This window comes from Schistocerca gregaria, chromosome 3 (genome assembly GCF_023897955.1).
Source record: "Schistocerca gregaria isolate iqSchGreg1 chromosome 3, iqSchGreg1.2, whole genome shotgun sequence".
Classification (NCBI taxonomy): domain Eukaryota; kingdom Metazoa; phylum Arthropoda; class Insecta; order Orthoptera; family Acrididae; genus Schistocerca; species Schistocerca gregaria.
Genome location: NC_064922.1, coordinates 382,938,675 through 382,958,922, shown reverse-complemented (window position 1 = coordinate 382,958,922; position 20,248 = coordinate 382,938,675). Strand labels below are relative to the sequence as shown.

Sequence of the window (20,248 nt, the reverse complement as noted above, 5' to 3'; positions counted from 1 at the left end):
AGGCAATTTGCTGTTATGAATCATTGAGTAGTCTTTCTAATGCCTTTGACACACTTTGCTGTTGGCAGACTCTTGTATGAGCACTATGTTTTGTTGTTGTATATGGCGGATTTCCATGGCGACTTAAGTTTTATTTTCGCTTTTTCTTCCTCTTGTTAATGTTTTGTTGCTGCATCCTACAGATGCGGGATACAGTAACATCCTTTGTCAAAATCACAAAAATTTAACTGAAAACTAAAACAATGAAACATTCCTGGAATTCTAAAAAAATCCCGGGTTTTTCCCAGTTTTCTCCCAGATGAAAAAATTCCCGCGTTTTTCCCGGATCTCCCGATTGTCCCAAGTCGTATACACCCTTAAGTGATGAGATGGTGAACTGCAGAAAACTGCACTTTAAATCCACACTGTGCATTCGTTAGTAAATGTCAAGACTTGAGCAACCACACCAGCCGGGTACAAACCATATGATCCATCACCTTGCAAACACAGCTGGTAAGAGAGATGGGGTGATAGCTAGAAAGAAGGTTTTTGTTCTTAGCGGACTTAAGTATGGGTATGACGGTAGCTTCACGCCAGCATCCAGGAAATGTGCCCTCCGCCCTGGGGCGGAAGATCAGGATGAACTGAGAGCATTATTTAGCTCCTTCATAGTAAAGATGGCATTGTAGCACTCACGTTTTGGAGAAGAGGAGGGTATCGCCCAAGCCTCCTTCGCTCTTTTCCGATGGAGGAAGGCAAGGTGATAGTGGAAAGAGCTTTAAGACTCTTCCGGAAATTGTGGCCTAAGGTGTTGGAAATAGCAAGAAGGTTCACGATGACATCATCAGCAACTGTCAGGCAGGAAATTGGGGAATGGTTGGTTGGTTTAAGGGGAGGGGGGGGGGGGGGGGGGGGACCAAACAGAGGTTACTGGTCCCTTGTTCCAAGTAGAACAATTACCCAATGGAAATAAGAAAACAAGACGTTCGGCACAGTAACAGGAAAAAGGAAGAACCAGAAGAACGACAGAAGGACAACAAACACTACAATGGACAAAACAGGGCAAGAAAACTACATAGGGACGCAAGAAACAGTGAGAGGAGATTAAAAACAAGAAAGCAGATTACCATGGCTGGCTGACCATGAGAATAAAAAAGGAGAAGCCAGCCACTCTGCAACACATTAAAACATCCACATTGAAAGCCTTAGTGTGGAGGACACAGAGGGACAAAGAACATGTGCTAAAATTCAGATCAAATGATAAAACCGACCCTCACGAATAAAACGTAAAACTAAAGCTGCTGCTTAGGCACTGGCACCTAACACTGCAAGTAGGGTGCTGGGAAAGTTAAAAGTCCACCGCAGAGCCACTAAAAGTGGGCAGTGCAGCAAGAGGTGGACGACTGTCATTTGAAGCCACAGCGACACTGAGGTGGGTCCTCACGACAGAGGAGGTAACCATGTGTGAGCCACATATGGCCAATGCGGAGTCTAAGAAGGACAACTAATTCTCTGCGAGAAGCCCACATTCACAGTCTCCTTAATGACACACAGTTTGGTGTGCATACTGTTATGAAACTTCGACTCCCAAAGCCGAAAAAACCTTGTGGCATAAGACAGAACGCAGGTCGGTTTCAGAGACGCCCATCTCCTGCAGTGGTTTCAGTGTAGCCTGTTTGGCCAACCCGTCAGCAAGTTCGTTGAATGGGAATCTTATGTGTCCTGGGGTCCACACAAACACCACTGAACAACGAGACCTGTCCAGGACATAGATGGACTCCTGAATGGACGCTACCAAAGGATGGCAAGGGTATCACGGGTCGATAGCTTGTAGGCTGCTCAAGGAGTCAGTACAAAGAAGAAACGATTCCTCGGGGCCCCGAAACACTTCAGGAATTAAGAGGAAGCGACAGTGGAGAGCTGCAGGGTTAATAAAGTCCTTAGGGCCACGCAAAAGGTCCCTGCAAAGCTTCGGCCTACAGCTACACCACGGAGGTGTATGTGAATGGATCTCGAGGAGAGGTGGTACAGGCAAGGATTCCAGTTCAGACAGAAGCGATCGCACATGAACCAAAATTGTTAGCTCTGACGGTTGGTGAACCACCGTTGTTGGGAAAACACTACGGTAATTAGGCTGTTCAAGACAGCTATGAATGTGTGCAACGTAACTGGTGAGCAGTTGTTGACATCTGATCTTCAATGGAGGGACTCCATCCTCCACCAGTATGCTTGTCACTCATCCTAAAAGCTCCTGTCGCTTGTCTAACTCTGCACTGTTGCAATGGGTCGAGCAAACAAAGCTGAAGGCGCCTGTATGCATCACTCAGAAACACCAGTACTGGAGCAGCCGTATGAAATGCATTAGTCATCTGCATACAGAGAAGGTGAGACGGAGGGCCTGACAGCTGCGTTATAGGATTCACTGTGGTGTGTAGTGAAAGAGAGGACTTTCCCTTCCAGGCACCGTTTGAGTATATGAAAGGCTAGAGGGTAATTCCCTGACGCACAGGCTCGAGCAAAGTAGACCGTTAATGGCTACTGAAAATAGACACACATTCAATACAGAGCCCTGCAGAATACCATTCTCCTGAATACGGGGGAGCTGTAGGAGGCACACACTCTGACATGGGAAGTACGGAGCAACAAGGAGTTTTGCATAAAAATCAGGAGCGGGCCCCAAAGACCCCACTCCTACAATGTGGCAATGATATGATGTCTTCAGGTGGTGTCGTATGCTTTACATAAGTAAAAAAAGGTGGCAACCAGGTGTTGGTGTCTGGAAAAGGTAGTTCAGATGGCAGACTCGAGGGACACAAGATTATCAGTGGTAGATAGACCCTGGCAAAAGCTGCCCTGACATGGAGCCAGTAGGCCACATGACTCCAGAACCTAATCCAACCGCTGACACACCATACGTTCCAGCAGCTTACAAAGAACGTTGGTGAGGCTGATGGGCCAATAGCTATCCACATAAAGCAGTTTTTTACTGGATTTGAGCACCAGAATGATGGTGCTCTCCCGCGATTGCAATGGAAAGATGCCACCGCACCAGCTCCCGTTGAAGATAACGAGGGCATGTTGCTTGTAGTCAGATGAGAGGTGTTTAATCACGTGGCTGTGGATCTGACCAGGCCCAGGAGCTGTGTCGGGGCAATGTGCAAGAGCACTGAGGAGCTGAAACTCTGTAAACGGGGCGTTATAGGATTCACTGTGGCGTGTAGTGAAAGAGAGGACTTTCCCTTCCAGCCACCGTTTGAGTGTATGAAAGACTAGAGGGTAATTCTCTGACACACAGGCTCCAGCAAAGTGCTCGGCAATCGCATTTGCATCAGTAGATAACACGCTGTATACAGCAATACCGGGAACACTTGGGGTCTGGTACCCGAAAAGACGTTTGATCTTTGCCTAGACTTGGGAAGGTGACGTACGGCACCCGATAGTCGAGATGTATCCCTCCCAACACTTCTGCTTCTGTCGTTTGCTAAGTTGGCAAACGCGAGCACAGAGCCATTCATGTAACTGCTTCAGTGACTACCAGCAACCACCAAGGGACTGCCTTATGCCGGGGGCAGCCTAAAGAGTGAGGGATCGCGTTTTCTGCCACAGAAACAATTGTCGTAGTCACCTGCTCAACCATCACTTCGATGTTGCTGTGTGGAGGAGATTAAACAGTGAGAGCAGAGGTGAAAGTTTCCCTGTCTGCCTTGTTTAAAGCCCATCTGTGTAGATGTCCACGGACATGACTCCAGGTCCAGGGGAATGACAGGAAGATGGGGAACTGGTCACTACCACACAGGTCATCATATACTATCCAGTGGATAGATGGGAGGAGTCCTGGGCTGCAAATCGATAAACCAATGGCCGAGTATCTACCATGAGCCACACTGAAATGTGTGGTAGCCCCAGTATTTAAGAGGAGTTTGGAGGGGCACAGGTTCACTACATACTGAGTTCATGACATAGACAAACTCCACCTGACACACTATTATAGTCGCTACAGTTCTTGTAATAACCCCTGTAGCCGAAAGGGCAGGGGTCCGCGTTGCAGGGAACCAGGAATCCTTGAGGGCAATGCAGAAAGCTGTTGTAAAGCTTAACAGCGCCATAGCTCAGCCAGGTGGTGGAGAAAACTGCCACAATTTCACTGGAGGATGACGTGATCGTGAGACTGGGAAGGCATGAAACACTCAATGAGGTAGTCTACGCCTCAGGGTCACCTGCTGCCACCGACCTATTTCCTGAACAGGCTATATCCATTGACAAGTCCTGGGAGAACCCCAAAGGGGATGATGTTCATTAAAGTCTTGAGCCCCAAAATGTGACAAGTAGCTGCCCAATAAGTTGAAGGAAGTCTGCCCTGGTGACAGCAAATGATGGAGGGGCATATATAGTACAGAGGGAAAAAGTCAGGTGGGGAAGGAAAAGGCGAACTGTCACAGCTTGAATATTTGTAGTCAGGGAGATGGGTTGACTACGAATGTCATCCCGTACCAGCAGCACGACGCCCCCATAAGAGGGATTGCTGACCTCAGGGGGAAGGTCAAAATGAATCGGTAAGAAAAGTGAAAGCTCAAAGCTTTCGCGAGGGCACAATTTCATTTCCTGAAGGCAGAGTACAAGGAGACACTACAAGCAGCCGTAAATCCTCTTTGTGGGACCGAAGGCTGCGAACATTCCACTGGAGGAGAGTCATGAGGAAGAGATGTTGGGGTGTCACCTTGGCAGCTGCTGAGTAACAGCTGGGGAAGAGGCACTACTACAGGGCACAGAAGCAGGAGGATCCTGCTCCAGAGGGTCCACAGAAGCATTGGCTTGCTTGTGTGGTCGGACTGTGGTGTCCAATGCCGAAAAATGGTTGTTGGTGCACACCGGCAACACGGAGGCTGGCCAGGCTAAGGTAGCACATGCTGACACCATCGAAGAGTATCTATGAGGTGGCGAAGGGGAAGACCGTTTGCCTCGTGAGGACTACTTCGAGCCTTTCCGGTTAGATGAAGACTCTCGTGTTGTTTGTATGGAGGGACGGAGGAAGTCTTCACAGGAGTGCTCCTGTCCTTTCTGGCCTAGCGGTTGTGTAGCTGGTGGTTTCACTCCTTGAGGCCAAAGTCTGACGGCTTGTTGCACAGCTGGATGGAGGGATGGCAATGCTACCTTGACACTGAGTGATTTCACAACCTCATAGCTGAATTGGAGGTTGCATGTTTGCGTGGCCATGCCCTTCATGGAGTGAGTGTTAGCAAGAACAGAACTATAGGTACCAGAGGGGAGAACACAGGGTTTGTGATCAGCCAGTAACTTGCGAGCAACTGGATAGGGCACCTTTTCTTTTACCCCGATCTCGAACAGCCCACTCATCACACTCACTGGACACTACCAAGATGAGGTGGCATGGCCGCCATTGCAGTTGATACAGTGGGGAGAAGGAGGTGGACAATTGCCCTCGTGTGCATCCCTACCACAGGTGATTCATATGAGTGGGTGTCGACAAGACGTCTTATTAAGGCACTAAGGTGGAATCCACCTTTTTCATTACACGATGAACAGCAATGACACCCTGATCAGAGAGGTAAGATTGTATGTTGGCCTCGGCAGGCCCATCAAGCAGCCTGGTGTAAATTACACCACAGGCAAAATTCAAAGTTCTGTGGGCCTAGACACAAGCAGGGTAAACGTGGAGAAGCGAGGCAGCAAGCTGTTGCTGTGCTTAAGAATCAGAAGTGGTCTCCAAGAGCAAAGTGCCATTCCATAAATGAGCAGGATTTCACAGGGCCAGTAACTGTATCTACACCTTTCTGAATAATAAATGGATTTACCGTGATGAAGGACTGACCATCTTCAATATGTGAGACCATGAGGAACTGTGATGCAGCGAGAAGGGTCTTGAAATCATTAGCCTCGTTGCGGCTACGTTTTGTAGAAGTTGAGTAGGAAGATGATTGACTCATGAGAAAATCCCCCACGATTGCCAGCGTCTCCGAGGGTGCACTCCTTCCAACTGGGGTCTCCCTTCACAAGGGGGCGCACCCGCCTTAGGTGATTGTTCACACCACAGGTCACACGTCCCGAACACCTGACGGAGGGATCAATCGGCAATTTGGGAAGGTTACAGCGCAGGCAATTACCCCTCCCTGGCCCAGGCCTGTACCAGGGGGTACGTGCGAACCCTACCTGTCGACCCAGGGTTGGGAATTACGCATTACCCAGTCACCTGTTCTGTGTCAGACGTGTTGGCTGTGCAGGAGTGCACAGGGAGAAAGAAGAAACAATTTGATCTCCAAATGCAGAAACGGAGGAATGAGAGGAGAAGGGAAACAAAGAAAGGAAAAGGAAGCAAAAAACGAAGGTGAGACCGTTCGCACATCAGCAACAGAGTGCAGAACATTCCCAGTAATACCCAGACACGTTCCCAAGGGAACGTGTCTGGGTATTGCAGCACGGAAGGGAAAAAATGCTGCGAAGGCTGGGGCCCCATGCACGAACCGGCCAGAGTGGAGAGCCCTCTGGGGTGTTAGTTACCTGTCAAATCCTTTTCGGTTGCTATGGAACATCAGAAAATCATCCGCAGTTACAGGGTTAACAACTCAATGATGTGACTACATTGTGAGTGATTTACCTTTTTTTTGTATTCAATCAGAATTCACACTGTAGTAGATTTTTCAATTACTTATGGCAACAGTAATAGTTGGACACAAATGAACACTACAGCCATGTGGAAAGTAACTACACTGTTCAGTTGTGATACCAAACAAAGCTGAATGTAATCTCTGGAGAGGGGGGGAGGGAGGGGGGGGGGGGGATAGTATAATCATCTCCAAGAGACATCACACGAACACCATGTAACACTGCCTCTAGCCTTGATAATAATTCGAGGAGGAAGAGAGCCCACAAATTTCTTCAAATATTGCATATCTAGTTGATGCCACTCACTGATGATTACATCTCATGGAGCTATCAAACTGCAGGGATTTAATTGTTTTTTCGCCTACTGTTTCAAATAGTTTCAGACATTTTCTAAGAGTTTAATATTAGGTGTTTTTGCAGACTAATCGAGGTGCAATAGGGTACTTGAATATTTGTAAAATGAGGAATGCCCTGTGAACAAGGCAGTTGTTATCTTGGAAGAAAGGAGTTTCCGCGCCAAATGCAAAACTGAGATGTAGACAAAACAAGAAAACCCGAGAACCAATAACATTGAAATACAATGACCTCGATGCTGATGGGATGTTAAACCTGTTGAAATGCACATGCCGGTTCATATTCACAGCAACCTAAACTAGTAGGCTCAACTCGTGATATATAAAAACAATCCGAAAACATTGCAGAATCACCTCTGGCCTTACATACACCCTCCACATACTGTGCCATAGTGCAGTCAACACCCTGCATACTTTACAAAGAGGCAAAATTCTGACTCCTCAAGTAACTACTCACCTCTGGTCAGCTAGTATCCAGTTCGTGTTGTTCGGCCTGTTGATGGCATGCAGCTTTATGTGCCACTTTGGCCCCTCCAGTTGTCCACCGCATGCAGTTCCCTTTGCAATGTCTGCTTGGTAACTTGGGAAGGCAGCAATTCATTTTGGTTTTGAACCTAATTGGCATTAACATGACTTGACATTTTTCTTTTGTTCCTGTTAGCTGGGATCCTTATGACCACAGTTGTTACACAGTGTTGATGGCTGTGAATGCTATATCATTCACTTGTAGATTTGTTGGAGAGACTGCATTGATACTTAGATAAAGCGGTTAACTTCATTCACTGTGAGGTACTGGAAACACCCGAACTCAATAACGCCTTTCTGCATCCAGTCAGATCTTCATGTCTATGCACCCTACTGTGCTACAATTATTCTAATGTTTCAGAAAGTAGCCATTTAACTGCAGCAAAAGGTGTTATAGCAGAGTTCTTCCCAAACATTGATAAGTGCGTCTTCAGTGACTGTAGCAAGAGCTGCTTCAATCCGGTTTCTTAATTCAGAGAGGTCTGCTGGTAGCGGAGCCACATACACACGATCCTTGATGAAGCCCCAAAGGAAAAAAATCACATGGCATTACGTTGGGTGAAAGTGGATGCCATGCAAAGCAAGCCCTGTCATTGTGCCCCTTTGTGGCCTATCCCGCGCTCGGCAATAGACTGTGTGTGCCATGTGACAAATGGTGCTCACATTAAACATTTATAAGGTTCTTGGTAAAACTGTGAGTTGCTCTTTCATTTGACATATCATTTATAACTGTAAGTTTAATTTAATAAATATAATAAAGTGTTAAAACCCCAATATTCATTTATAAACACCTTGTACAATATAAAAAGTTGATACCATGTTGCACATTAGTACCAGTACACACTGAAAGCCCCAAACCACAGTACTGTAGCATGCAGCTACATAGGCGCCAAAACAAAACAACTCAATCAATTAGATTATTGTGTGGTAATTTGTTTTCTGCATTTGAAGGGGAATAATGCTACAACAACCTATAGTGAGATTGTGGAAGTGAATGGCAACAAGGCACCATAACACGAAACAGTGGTTAAGTGGTTCAGACATTTCCAGTATGATCAAACAAGTCTGAATGACAAAAAATGAAGTTGTAGACTATCTGTGAGAAACTAGGAATCACAAGAAGAAGCATATCATAACCTAGACAATAGCAGAAAAAGTGAAAATCTGTCACTGATCTGTTTCCAGCATCTTGCAAGACATTTTGAAAATGACGGAAGTAATCCACCACTATGTAACACGACTGCCTACAGCCATTACGAAAGCCTGCTGAACTGAGGCAGCACAGTAAATGTTGAAACTCTCAGACCAATCCAGATAACATATTTATAGTCGCCTAGTCACTATGGTTGAACACTGGGTGTATGACTATAACCACAAGACAAAGGAACAAAGCAAGTGATGAAAATATGAGTTCACCAGCACCAGGAAAGGAGAAGACTAACCATCATCAGGGAAGGAAATACCGAGTGTTTTGCAGGACTCTCACAGTAGCTCAATGACTTTGTGCAAATCTTTCAACTGGACCTAACCTACCTTAGATATCCAACTGGGAAAAAGGGACCAACAGTTTATAGTGTGGTGCAAACACATTTTGACTGCAAAGTAATATCTGTAGCCAGCAACAGTGTGAATGTGCTCCATGACAACACTTGCACTGGACAGTCACACTTGCTGCTTCTTTGGGATATCAAATTTTGCCTCAGCCCCATACACTCTTGACATAGCATGCAGCAACTTTTACCACCCCCCTGCAGAATTCTACCATGAAGATGTCCTAGTCATGCACTGCTGGGAACCATGTATCACAGTGATGGGTAGATATGCAGTGAAGAACTAACACCATCATCAAGTTTCATGGTTGCATCACGATTTTTTTCGAGGTGATAACTACAAGTTTACGATTACCACTAGCACAGACAATTTCCTTTGAATTATTTCTATTGCTGTAATAACTTCTTGGTTATGATTAGATTGAGATAAATAATGAAAATATTACAAAATGTGCAAAAGTATGCCATTTAAAAATGAAAATCTATCAAACATTAAATATAACAGTTTGTAGATGATTGACTGTAGTATTCAAAAGCTCAATTTTCAGACATTACCCAGAGGGTCTCCAAAACAAAATATTTTCTAGTACAAATCACTGCCGTTTATAATGAAAGAAAAATAAAGAAAACATAAGGTGATAATATTTAGCATATTTCATCACAAAACTCAAAAATTTAGCAAAAATTTGGTAAAAAAGTTTTAATAACATGTTTACATACTTATAGGTACCAAAATACGAGTTATTGTGGTAGTTAAGTAAAATTAACAAATAACTTCTCTCTGGAACAAGTACAGTGCATGCTGTATACTTTTGTTTGTTGCAGGCACAAAATGGCGAATAGTTGTCATGGCTGACTTTTTGTTCCTCAACCTTCTCCTCACATAGCACAAAAATGGGGAATTGCACAACCTTCAAATTTTAAGTGTGCCGAGCACAAAAAGTGTACTTGAACCAAATATTTCCTTTGAATGAATGTCAAGCTAGCATGACATTGTCCCATTTTATCCACTAAGCTGAGCCTACTTAACAGGGTACTGGCAAACTGTACGTATCTATTTATTTATTTACATCCAAGCACAGATTCTGTAACTTACCAAACGAAAGGGTTGGTACGTTCCCACGTGGAATGTTTCCCACTATTATATTCATATTTATTTATTCATTTTTTATTGCTACCTCTTGTGTGACCAAACCATTGTGATGTTTTCATATTTTATAAACTTCTTTGTGCCTGCAAGACTTATTCCAAATAATTGTAGCAATGTTACCTGGCAGAAGTAAAGCTGTGAGTACCGGGCCTGAGTCGTGCTTCGGTAGCTCAGATGGCAGAGCACTTGCCCGTGAAAGGCAAAGGTCCCGAGTTCGAGTCTCAGTCGGGCAGACAGTTTTAATCTGCCAGGAAGTTTCATATCAGCGCACACTCCGCTGCAGAGTGAAAATCTCATTCTGGAATGTTACTTTTACTTGGAGTGACTGTCCCACACATTCAAATCTGATCACAGTAACCTAACAAATGTACTGACATTGTAAAGTAACAAAATATCACATTTAATAGATAGTTCCCAAAGTTTCACGAATCATTTATTTCCAAAACTTGAGTCAAATAACTAAATTTTAAAGACAGAAAATGAACAATGAAAACACCAATTAGTTTCTTTTTATTAGTCATCAGTCATTTTAAATGCGTAATACAATTTAATATTATTAACAAAATTGATTACGCAAAGCTGTCCAGTTCAAAAATAGAAAATAGGTTTCTTTAGAGACTGTTTGGTTTATTTTGCACAACACCCTCCCAGTAATAATTAATCTCAGTATCAACTGAGTAAAATCTAAAATAGATAGTTACTTCCTTTTTCCTTTCTACCAATTCTAAGAACACTTCTCCTACCATGTCAACTTCATTTTTGTTCATTGGCTTTCACCTGTTTACTGGGACAATGCCATACTTTTCAAACCCAAAGATTAAGTTTTGGATCACTGACCATTTTAGACCCTTTATCAGTTCATTTACTAGTACAGGAAATACTTGTTACCTTGACAGAATAGAATTCTATTTAAAAGAGCAACACTTTTTAATGTAATTAATAGTAAGTAGCAAAATAAACAAAAACTCAGACTAAAATTATTTTGAGTCAAAGTTACCCAAAACATGGACCAATATTACCTTACTGTGAAATATAGTCTATTTTGTACCAAAATCAAGTCTTAGAAATTTCTTGCTTTGCACCTCAATCCAAAAAAGGATCTCATTATCAACATTAAAATGACTTCTGTAACAGATGAACAGATGCAAGACCAAACACTAGTATTCTCCTTTGATTAACACATCTCACATGACAAGTGCTGCTGCAGTGGCAGATGCATGAACTACAGAAACCGTGCACAAGTAAAGTAGATAGTGCTGCCACTTATCATTAAAAACAAATGGATGTTCACTAATGTTTATATGAGATTTTTCCCCTCCATACGAATGTTACTTCAGCTGATGGCACTGCTAGTTTCATTTTAAATTTAATTATAACTGCAGTACAGTTATCATGACATTCTACAGTGCCTACTGAAAAAAAAACAATAAAAACTGAATATTTTGTACCTCGAGCATAAATTTTGCACAGCTTAGCTTAATTTCATGAGATGTTACAACTTTCAGTTAAACTCACCAGTAAGCGCTGCAGCATGCACTCTGTTATTTTCTCACAAATATTGACATCCAGCTCAGCTTGGCCTAATCGATTCATAATCTTGTCAATCATCTGGCAGATTCTGTAACGTACAGCTTGGTTCTTTGCCTCATGATGCTGTAACAGCACAAATATGTGAAAACTCTGGCATAAATTAGTGCAGAAGATGCAATTAAAACACTTGTTCATCACCTAATATTACATACTACAAATCTCAACAACACATGGATTTTGTAATGTCTGCACCATAATGTACATTTGCAAGGTATGCACTACAAATAGTAAGGCACTTAGTGTACGAGCTTTCAGCAAGACTGCTGACATTATTTCATTTCTCCTTTGTTGCTTTCCTCACTCTTCCTCCAATATTGTAAATTTTTCTTGTCGCCAAATGGTTCAAATGGCTCTGAGCACTATGGGACTTAACATCTATGGTCATCAGTCCCCTAGAACTTAGAACTACTTAAACCTAACTAACCTAAGGACATCACACATCGCGAGGCAGAGAAAATCCCTGACTCCGCCGGGAATCGAAGCCAGACGTGGGAAGCGAGAACGCTACCGCACGACCACGAGATGTGGGCTTTTCTTGTCTCCCTCCTATGCTTAACGTAAAATTAACTTATGGTCTCATTACGCAATGATACAATAAGAGGTGAACAATGACTGTCCTTATTGGGAATCTGTAGCATTAATGTTCAAGAAAAGGTCCGAATGTTCAATACTGAAGCAGAGCCTACAACAGCTATTTTCCAAACTATGTTAAACTGGTTTTATGTGACAAGCCAATCTTCAGCAGCTCAAAATCAATAGCCCCTCTGGTGTATAATTATTCTATGATCCACTGAAATTGTACACTGTTTTCTCTGAGACCAGTATATACTTTTTTTCAATGTAAACAACAAATATCACAGTAAAGCCCTGGAAAATGTGTATGAAGGTGACTTGACTGTCACTGGACATACGTCCAGCTAACATTAATTCCAAGATAAGAAACCTCGCACTCATACCAACTACACTACACATTCATGTCTCAATCGTGTCAGTTGCCTTTACACAGCACATTTTTATGATGCACCACAATCAGTATCAATTTTTCAAAAACCAGTATTTCTATCAATTAGTTACACAATATTGAATGATTTAGGTACCTGGCAGATATGAAAAAAAAACTGCAAAGAGTAATAATCTTCTTTCACTTTCAACTTGTGCTGCATTGTTGTAATTCAAAAATTTCTAAGTTACTTCCAGTACAAAGCAAAAGTAATTTTATACCTCAAAACACTTATTGTCTCTGTTCCATGTGACTTCCAGATTACAAAAACTGTACATACATACAATAATCAATTTTTTTTCAGGATTGAAGACTGACTTATTGATCCATCTTCAAGCATTTCCATGCAACTGATGTATTTTTTTACACACATAATACAGCTGCATAATAAGTCATATGTTTTGAACATGTTAACGGAATATATGTGGTTGATACTAGACACATGTAATTATCATTAAATATAAATTCATCACCCAGAATGGGAAAAGGAGAAACAGCACATGTAACACACACACATACTGAGAACAATAGTTTAACAAATATATCAGACATGTTTGAATCCGTGAATCATTAAGTATCAATGCATTGCAAAAATAAAGCATAAGAGTAAGACACAAACATTTTAAGAAAAGGTCAAATAATACAGTGGTCGGAACATTCAGCAGTTTTAGAAAATTGGATAATTTTTATTACAAATTTTAAATGCTTCTATGATATAGAAGGCTTTTTGTTCAAAACACCTTCTTGTGATATTTCTGAGGACATTCAGTGATCCACTCTTTATATTATTTGGTTAACATATCAGATAATTGTATCCTTATCTATATATAACTTTTATTTTCTTTTTTTGGTCTAGTAACTGGATGTCCATCAACTGCCTTTAATGTGTGTCATACTTATGAACAGACTCTCACAGTCCATGGCTGTCTTTGTTCTCCTTGTTATGCACAAAGCATCAGAGCATGAACAGGGATCCAATTGTCTGTATTTTGAGCTTTTTTAAAGTATTTCCTACATGATATGGCGTTTCTTACTTCAACAATCCACCTATTGGCTTTTTTCTATCAGATGAAAATTCTTTTCACTCCAGACGAATTGCCCCATAAAAGCATTGTGAAACAATGTGTAACAAAGAGTTCAGCAATATCTTGTCAGTCATACAAGTCCTAAGTTTACTTAGCCAATATGTGACCCAGGCTTACTTCGTGCGTACACAGCGAGTTTCCCAAGATAATTCTGAACCAAGATGAATACCAAGAAGCTTAACTGTGGTATTACCGTTGTAATTGTTACCAAGGGCAAAAGGAATATTTACACTTTTAGGAAGGTTGTTTTGTAAATCATTTACTCTGAATCGTACACAGGATATTCCGAGTTATTGTACACCTTCCCGCTCGAGTGTATCCAACAGCCCATCAGCTATAACAGAGGTGGTGTTATCTGCATATAATATGGATTTACATAGCATCATACTGGGCAAATCATTTACAAAAATTATGAAAAGCAAAGGTCTGGCTTCAAATGCAGATAAAGTGAATGAAATGATATTTTCTGCTGTTTTTACATTCGATAAACCAGGTCCGAAACAATATTGAGAATCACTAAGAATCTTGTTAGCAGACAGGTCTACATTTTCATCCACACTCTGCAAACCGCCGAGAAGTGCATGCAGAGGGTATGTTCCACTGCACCAGTTATCAGGGCTTCTTCCCATTCTGTTCATGTGTGAATCACCAGAAAAATGACAGTTTGAATGTGTGTGTGTGTGTGTGTGTGTGTGTGTGTGTGTGTGTGTGCGCGCGCTGTAATTATTCTAACCTCGTCCTCACGGTCTGTGTGTGTGTGTGTGTGTGTGTGTGTGTGTGTGTGTGTGTGTGTGTGTGTGTGTGTGTGTGTGTGTGTGTGTGTGCGCGCGCGCGCGCGTGCGTGTGTGCGCGCGCGTGCGTGTGCGCGCGCGTGCGTGTGCGCGCGCGTGTGTGTGTGTGCGTGTGCGCGCGCGCTGTAATTATTCTAACCTCGTCCTCACGGTCCTTATGTGAGCAATATGTAGGGGGCTGCAGAATATTCATAGAATCGTCATTTAAAGTCAGTACTTGAATTTTGTTAGTAGACTTCTTGGCATAGTTTACATCTATCTTCAAGGGCCTACCAGTTCAGTTTCTTTAGCATCTCTAACACTTTCTCGTGGGTCAAATGAACCTGTGAGTGTTCGTGCTGCCTTCATGTGTATACTTTGAATAGTCCATGTTAATCTTATTTGGTACAAGTTCCACATACTTGAGCAACATTCTAGAACAGTTTGCACAAGTGATTTGGAAACAAACTCCGTTGTGGACTGATTGCACTTCCCCAGTATTCTACCAATAAACTGAAGTCCACCACCTGCTTTACCCACAACTGATCCTATGTGATTATTTCATTTCAAATCCCTACAAAGTGTTACACACAGAGTTGGCCAGTATCAACAGTGCTCACCGATATCATAGTCATAAGAATACTACGTTTTTTTCATTGTGGAGAGCACACTTTTACATTTCTGAACATTTAAATCAAGTTGCCAATATTTGCATCAAACTGAAATCTTATCAAGATCTCACTGAATACTTCCAGCCCCTTCCAGACAGTACTTCACAATTGATAATTGCATCATCTTTAAAGCCCGAGGTTACTATTAACATTGACCACAAGGCCATTATTATACAACATCAACATCAAGGGTCTCAATGCACTTCCCCGAAGCACATCCAAAGTTACTTCTACATCTGATGCCACCTCTCCATCCAAAATAACATGCTGCAACCTCCCTACCAAAAACTCTTCAATTCAGACACAAATTTCACTTTATATACCATAAGATAAAATTTTTGACAATAAGTATAGGTGTGGTACTGAGTCAAATGGTTCAAGATACCTCATCACGTCGGAGCTCAGAATATTTTCTATGATTCTACAACAAATCTGTCAATGATACTGGACAGTAGTTTAGTGGATCACTTAATTTTGCAACTGATTGCTTTATATAATTTAACTGGTCTTCTCTCCATTCACATGTGTAGAAGAAATGTGTTCATGTAGGAAAAAGAAAGCATCCTTTGGATTCTTTTAATATTTGTAGTTCGACTCAGTTGCTATCGAGGACCTGATGACAGAAAAATTAAACTAGGCACTGTATTCATTTGGTGTCATGTTAACAATATAATCACCGTTTTTTTTCTTTGCTTCTCCCAATTCAATCTTTACAACATGCCAAGCAGTTTTACACTTGTGGGACTTATTAGTCTAATTATCATTAGCTAACACTTTGCAAACCAGATTTCTTTTCTGAATTTACTCTTTAACTTTATGTAAGTGGCTTTGTATGCAGCACAATCTTTATCTTTATCATAATAAATCATAATTTATGTTCTACCTTGGGAGAGTGGGTGTGAACCACTTAAAGATGGAAGTAGAGCCATATTTTTGGGCTGCTGCCTTATTTCTTTTCAGAGCCTTTGGACATCAGATCTTAAAAATATCTCGGTGCACACTGATAAAAACTGCAAATGCATCCCCAACGTTCACTCTCAAGCAAAACGTCATTCCATCTAATCATCCACAACTGTGTCACTGCAGCTGTCAATATTTTGATCGCATATTGGGCCAACATACTTTTCTTTGATGCAGTCAAATATAGGCTTGTTAATTTTTCATTTTAACCATATACCTTCATGGCCTAAAAGAATAAGTATTGAACAACCCCATCTCACATAGGTGTTTTTCAAAATTGCTGATGACATCATCAAGACAGGATGTCAGCCTTGTTGAATTGTTATTAAAACAACATAGATCATGTGATCTGTTTAACATATTCAATGTTTAAAGCTGCTTCATGTCGCTAGCCTTATATCAATGTTTATTCCTCCAAAAGCTAACATTATACGCATGCACAGTTTTTCAAAGTATAAGACCATTTTTCCTAGAACCTCTGTAAATAATTCACTGTCACTATCTGAAGTACATTGCACTGATATGAGTTTTCACATTGGAAATAGCGCTGCAGCTGCTTCAGGCACATTTTTGTACAGTAATCAGCACTGTTAAAGACACTATATTGCACATCTAGGTCATTACTACAATACATCGAAGCTCCACTATGCTGTTGTGTTGTTCTACAGAAACCAGTGACTAAATCAAAGCCAAGTGGTATACACAAATCTGACTGATCTTCCCTTAGGCCTACCCAATGTTCATTAACACACAATATGTTGTTTTCATTCTTTCCAAAATGAATACCCAGATGATCAATTTTATTTGTTAAGTACATGATTTTTATACGCATGAATAAAAGATTCATTGTTACATAATGGTTGCAGTGAACTGTTCTGCAGTTGTTTATCATTTTGAGAACTTCCCTTGTGAAGTCTTATGTTCCTTGAAGCCAGCTATCTCAGATACACTGCTAACTTGTTGATGGTGCTGGATCTGGGTGCTGGTAACAAAGGAGGTTCTCTGGGGGCTAACTGTAAGAAATCATTACTCCATTTTGACAGTTTTCTTGCCCCCGAGGACACACAAACTGAAGCTTGTTAGCTGCCACAAGGGTCTGCCTGCTTGTTTTTTGCATCACCTTAGCAAAAACCAAAGAGGTATCAGGTTATATTTTCAGTTGATGAGCTAGCTTCTGCAGTCTTCCTTTTCTGCTAGGAATTTTGTGAGGGACTAGAGGATGGGTAACAGCCTCAGTGCATTCCATGGCCTGATCACTATGACTCCAACCTCATTTCAAGCCTTTTTCTGAACTGAAACAACATTTCTTACATATATTTATTTTTAAATATATTTAACTGAATAATCAAGGTTTTTACACACATTACATTTTCCTCTTGCATTGAGATGTAACCCAAGGTTTTTGTAATGATACCTTTGTTGTGGATGGTTGATATTTATTACATGTACATTATCACTCATACCAGCAATTAAAATGTTACCGGGATTAATACAGATTTGGTAAAACTTGGCTTGTCATATCAATATGGTATTGTACATAATATCAGCACTGTATGGTTCATCACCCATAACTGTAGCATTGAAATTTCTTCTTCGTTAGTTAATATCATTAGCACCTGCAACAACTATCAGTAAGTCATTCACTACGAAGTCACCAACGAGATCGTATGCTTCCTTCACTACATCTTCCAAATGTAGCATTTTTTAGACTATTGCTGATGCTCTGTAGTCCAAGTATAAAATCTGAATGACTCATGCACAGCCATACCTATGGCTTTCACTGAACAGAAGTATTTTATTACTACACTTCAACTCCATTACACGATTTGGCTTAGTTGTCACATGCCTGCAATTCTACAGGTCTTATAAGTAGTGTTTTTAATCATGTATGTGATTACTGAGACAGACTATCTCACTGGTGTACAGCTAGACTAAGGTTTAACACCTTGTTGACAAAAGGGTAATCAAAAACAGTAAAAGATCCAATTATGCAGTAAAGGTTGATGAGGGCATCTGATTTGTAAAGCCAAGCTTTCGCCTTGAGTGATTTAATAAAATTGTGGAAACTTAATCTTTATGGCAAGACAAGAATTTGAACTGCTCAATCAAATACAAGTCCAGTGTCGTCCCAGTGCACTACCCAACTGTGTTTTCATGAGCAAAATTCAAACTATCCAATATTCACTACATTTGATCCATTAATAATGAGCAAAGAAGTTCAAAAGATTCAATTTCACCTCTCATTCAAGAGAATAGGCTGTCTTTTCATATTTCACTACCAGTTTCCCATGGCTATGTGAAAAATAGTGTCACCAATCTATGTACCACAGGGAGAAACAACTATGCTGACACCATCTGCAAAACACTTCAGGCATAATCGTCGGTTTACTTGCAATAAAACCCTCAATCACGTAGACCTATTACAAATGACGACCTCGAAATTAGACTGCTGTTTGTCACATGATACACCACTCATCGCTTTTCCTGAAACAAGAGCAGTGAGCTAAGTGATATCATGCTTAAACATTTCTTTTTCAAGTCATGGAGCGAGAATACAAATCTGGCTACAATCGCAAATCTACAGTTGTTTCTTTGATCATTCCTTGTGAATGCTCACGAAAGTTCAAGAACATAGTAAATTAAGTTCCTCCTCGGACCAAGCTATGAGACTGTATATTAAAGGATTTATTTTTACCTCTAGCATGAAGTTGAATACAATTTTCAGTAAATCGTTCATTTCTTCTTCGCCATCATCATTCATTGCTGCACAAAACGTTGCAACGAAATCTACTGAACGTTCAACAACTGGTGACTTCTCATCCTGGACTAGTATTATCTTCAGACACTGAAGAAATTCTTGGCAGAAGGTCTCCCCTTCCTGTTTCACAAAGTTCAAGCTTTTAGTATTCAGAAGTGTGAATTTTAACAACAGTGATGACGAAAAACACAAACTTACATCATTGTACTTCTGTATAAGCGTCTTCGCCAAAGTTTGATGATTTCTCGTGCTAAACTGAGCATTATTGAAAACTTCACGGACCGATAAGTCCACTACAGTAGTCCTCGGTCCCATATCGTAAACAAAACGTATACAAATGACAGTACGAAAAGACAACTTTTCTACAAACAACAACGTTCGTCAAAGACTTCCATAGACACACTTCCCGCCTTTAGTTCAAGAACTTCATACAAGTCAACGACATTAATAAAGTTTCAGAACTGCCAACATTAAGGGGAATGTTCCGCGCCAGTGAAACGCCTGGCTGAGCTGACATTTCGGACATGAAATTAACATCACGTGAACATAGTCATCCGGGTGCAGAGAACACCTGACTGGGCGTGTTCTGTCATTCTGAAAGTAGCTCAACAACATTGTTGTGGTGACGATGTTTAAACAATGCTTTCCCTTGCTCATTGCGTTAATTAAAAAAAAAAAAAAAATAGAGCCTCCACAATATAAACACGTGGTAAAGGAAGAATGCCTCAACTCTTAACTGGGGGCTTACATAAGTTTCTGGGTTTACATTGTTTACGAGAAGCGCGGGTAAGCTACTACCAACAGCACAGTGAACGCATTATTGTATACAAGATAGCCCACTCTTAACACAGTAGCAGAAGTTTGCATGCCAACTAGGTCCGCAGATGACGAAGAGTTTGAAGAAATTTATGATGAGATAAAAGAAATTATTCAGATAGTGAAGGGAGATGAAAATTAAATAGTTGTGGAGGCCTGGAATCCGATAGTAGGAAAAGAAAGAGAAGGAAAAGTAGTAGGTTATAGCTTCCCCAGCGAAATAACAAGAAAAGACTTAAAAAAACAGTATTTATAAAGAAGACACATTTAAAAACTGAATAATACACATTTTTGTCATGTATCTGTATTATAATAATTTCTCTGTGTAAGTTTCGAGAGCAAAGAAATATAACAAAATGATCTAAAGAGACGGTAAGATACGCTCTTTTTTAATTTTTTAGTCGTCTTCACTTCTTCTCT

At 41.1% G+C, this 20,248-nt stretch overlaps 1 protein-coding gene across 2 annotated transcripts in view; it reads right to left on the bottom strand.

Annotated features, from left to right (window-relative positions):
• The window catches only part of LOC126355018 (condensin complex subunit 3), a 196,918-nt gene extending 177,346 nt beyond the window's left edge, over positions 1 to 19,572 (bottom strand). Inside the window, exons 1-3 of one of the 2 annotated variants that reach the window (XM_050005161.1) lie at positions 19,211 to 19,572; positions 18,950 to 19,132; positions 11,694 to 11,831 (exon numbers count right to left, since the gene is read on the bottom strand). In XM_050005161.1, the coding sequence (XP_049861118.1) occupies positions 11,694 to 11,831; positions 18,950 to 19,132; positions 19,211 to 19,327 (438 nt within the window). In that variant the 5' untranslated portion in view covers positions 19,328 to 19,572. The remainder of the gene's footprint in view (positions 1 to 11,693; positions 11,832 to 18,949; positions 19,133 to 19,210) is intronic. The other variant, XM_050005162.1, reaches the window with a different exon arrangement.
• Positions 19,573 to 20,248: the final 676 nt, after the last annotated feature.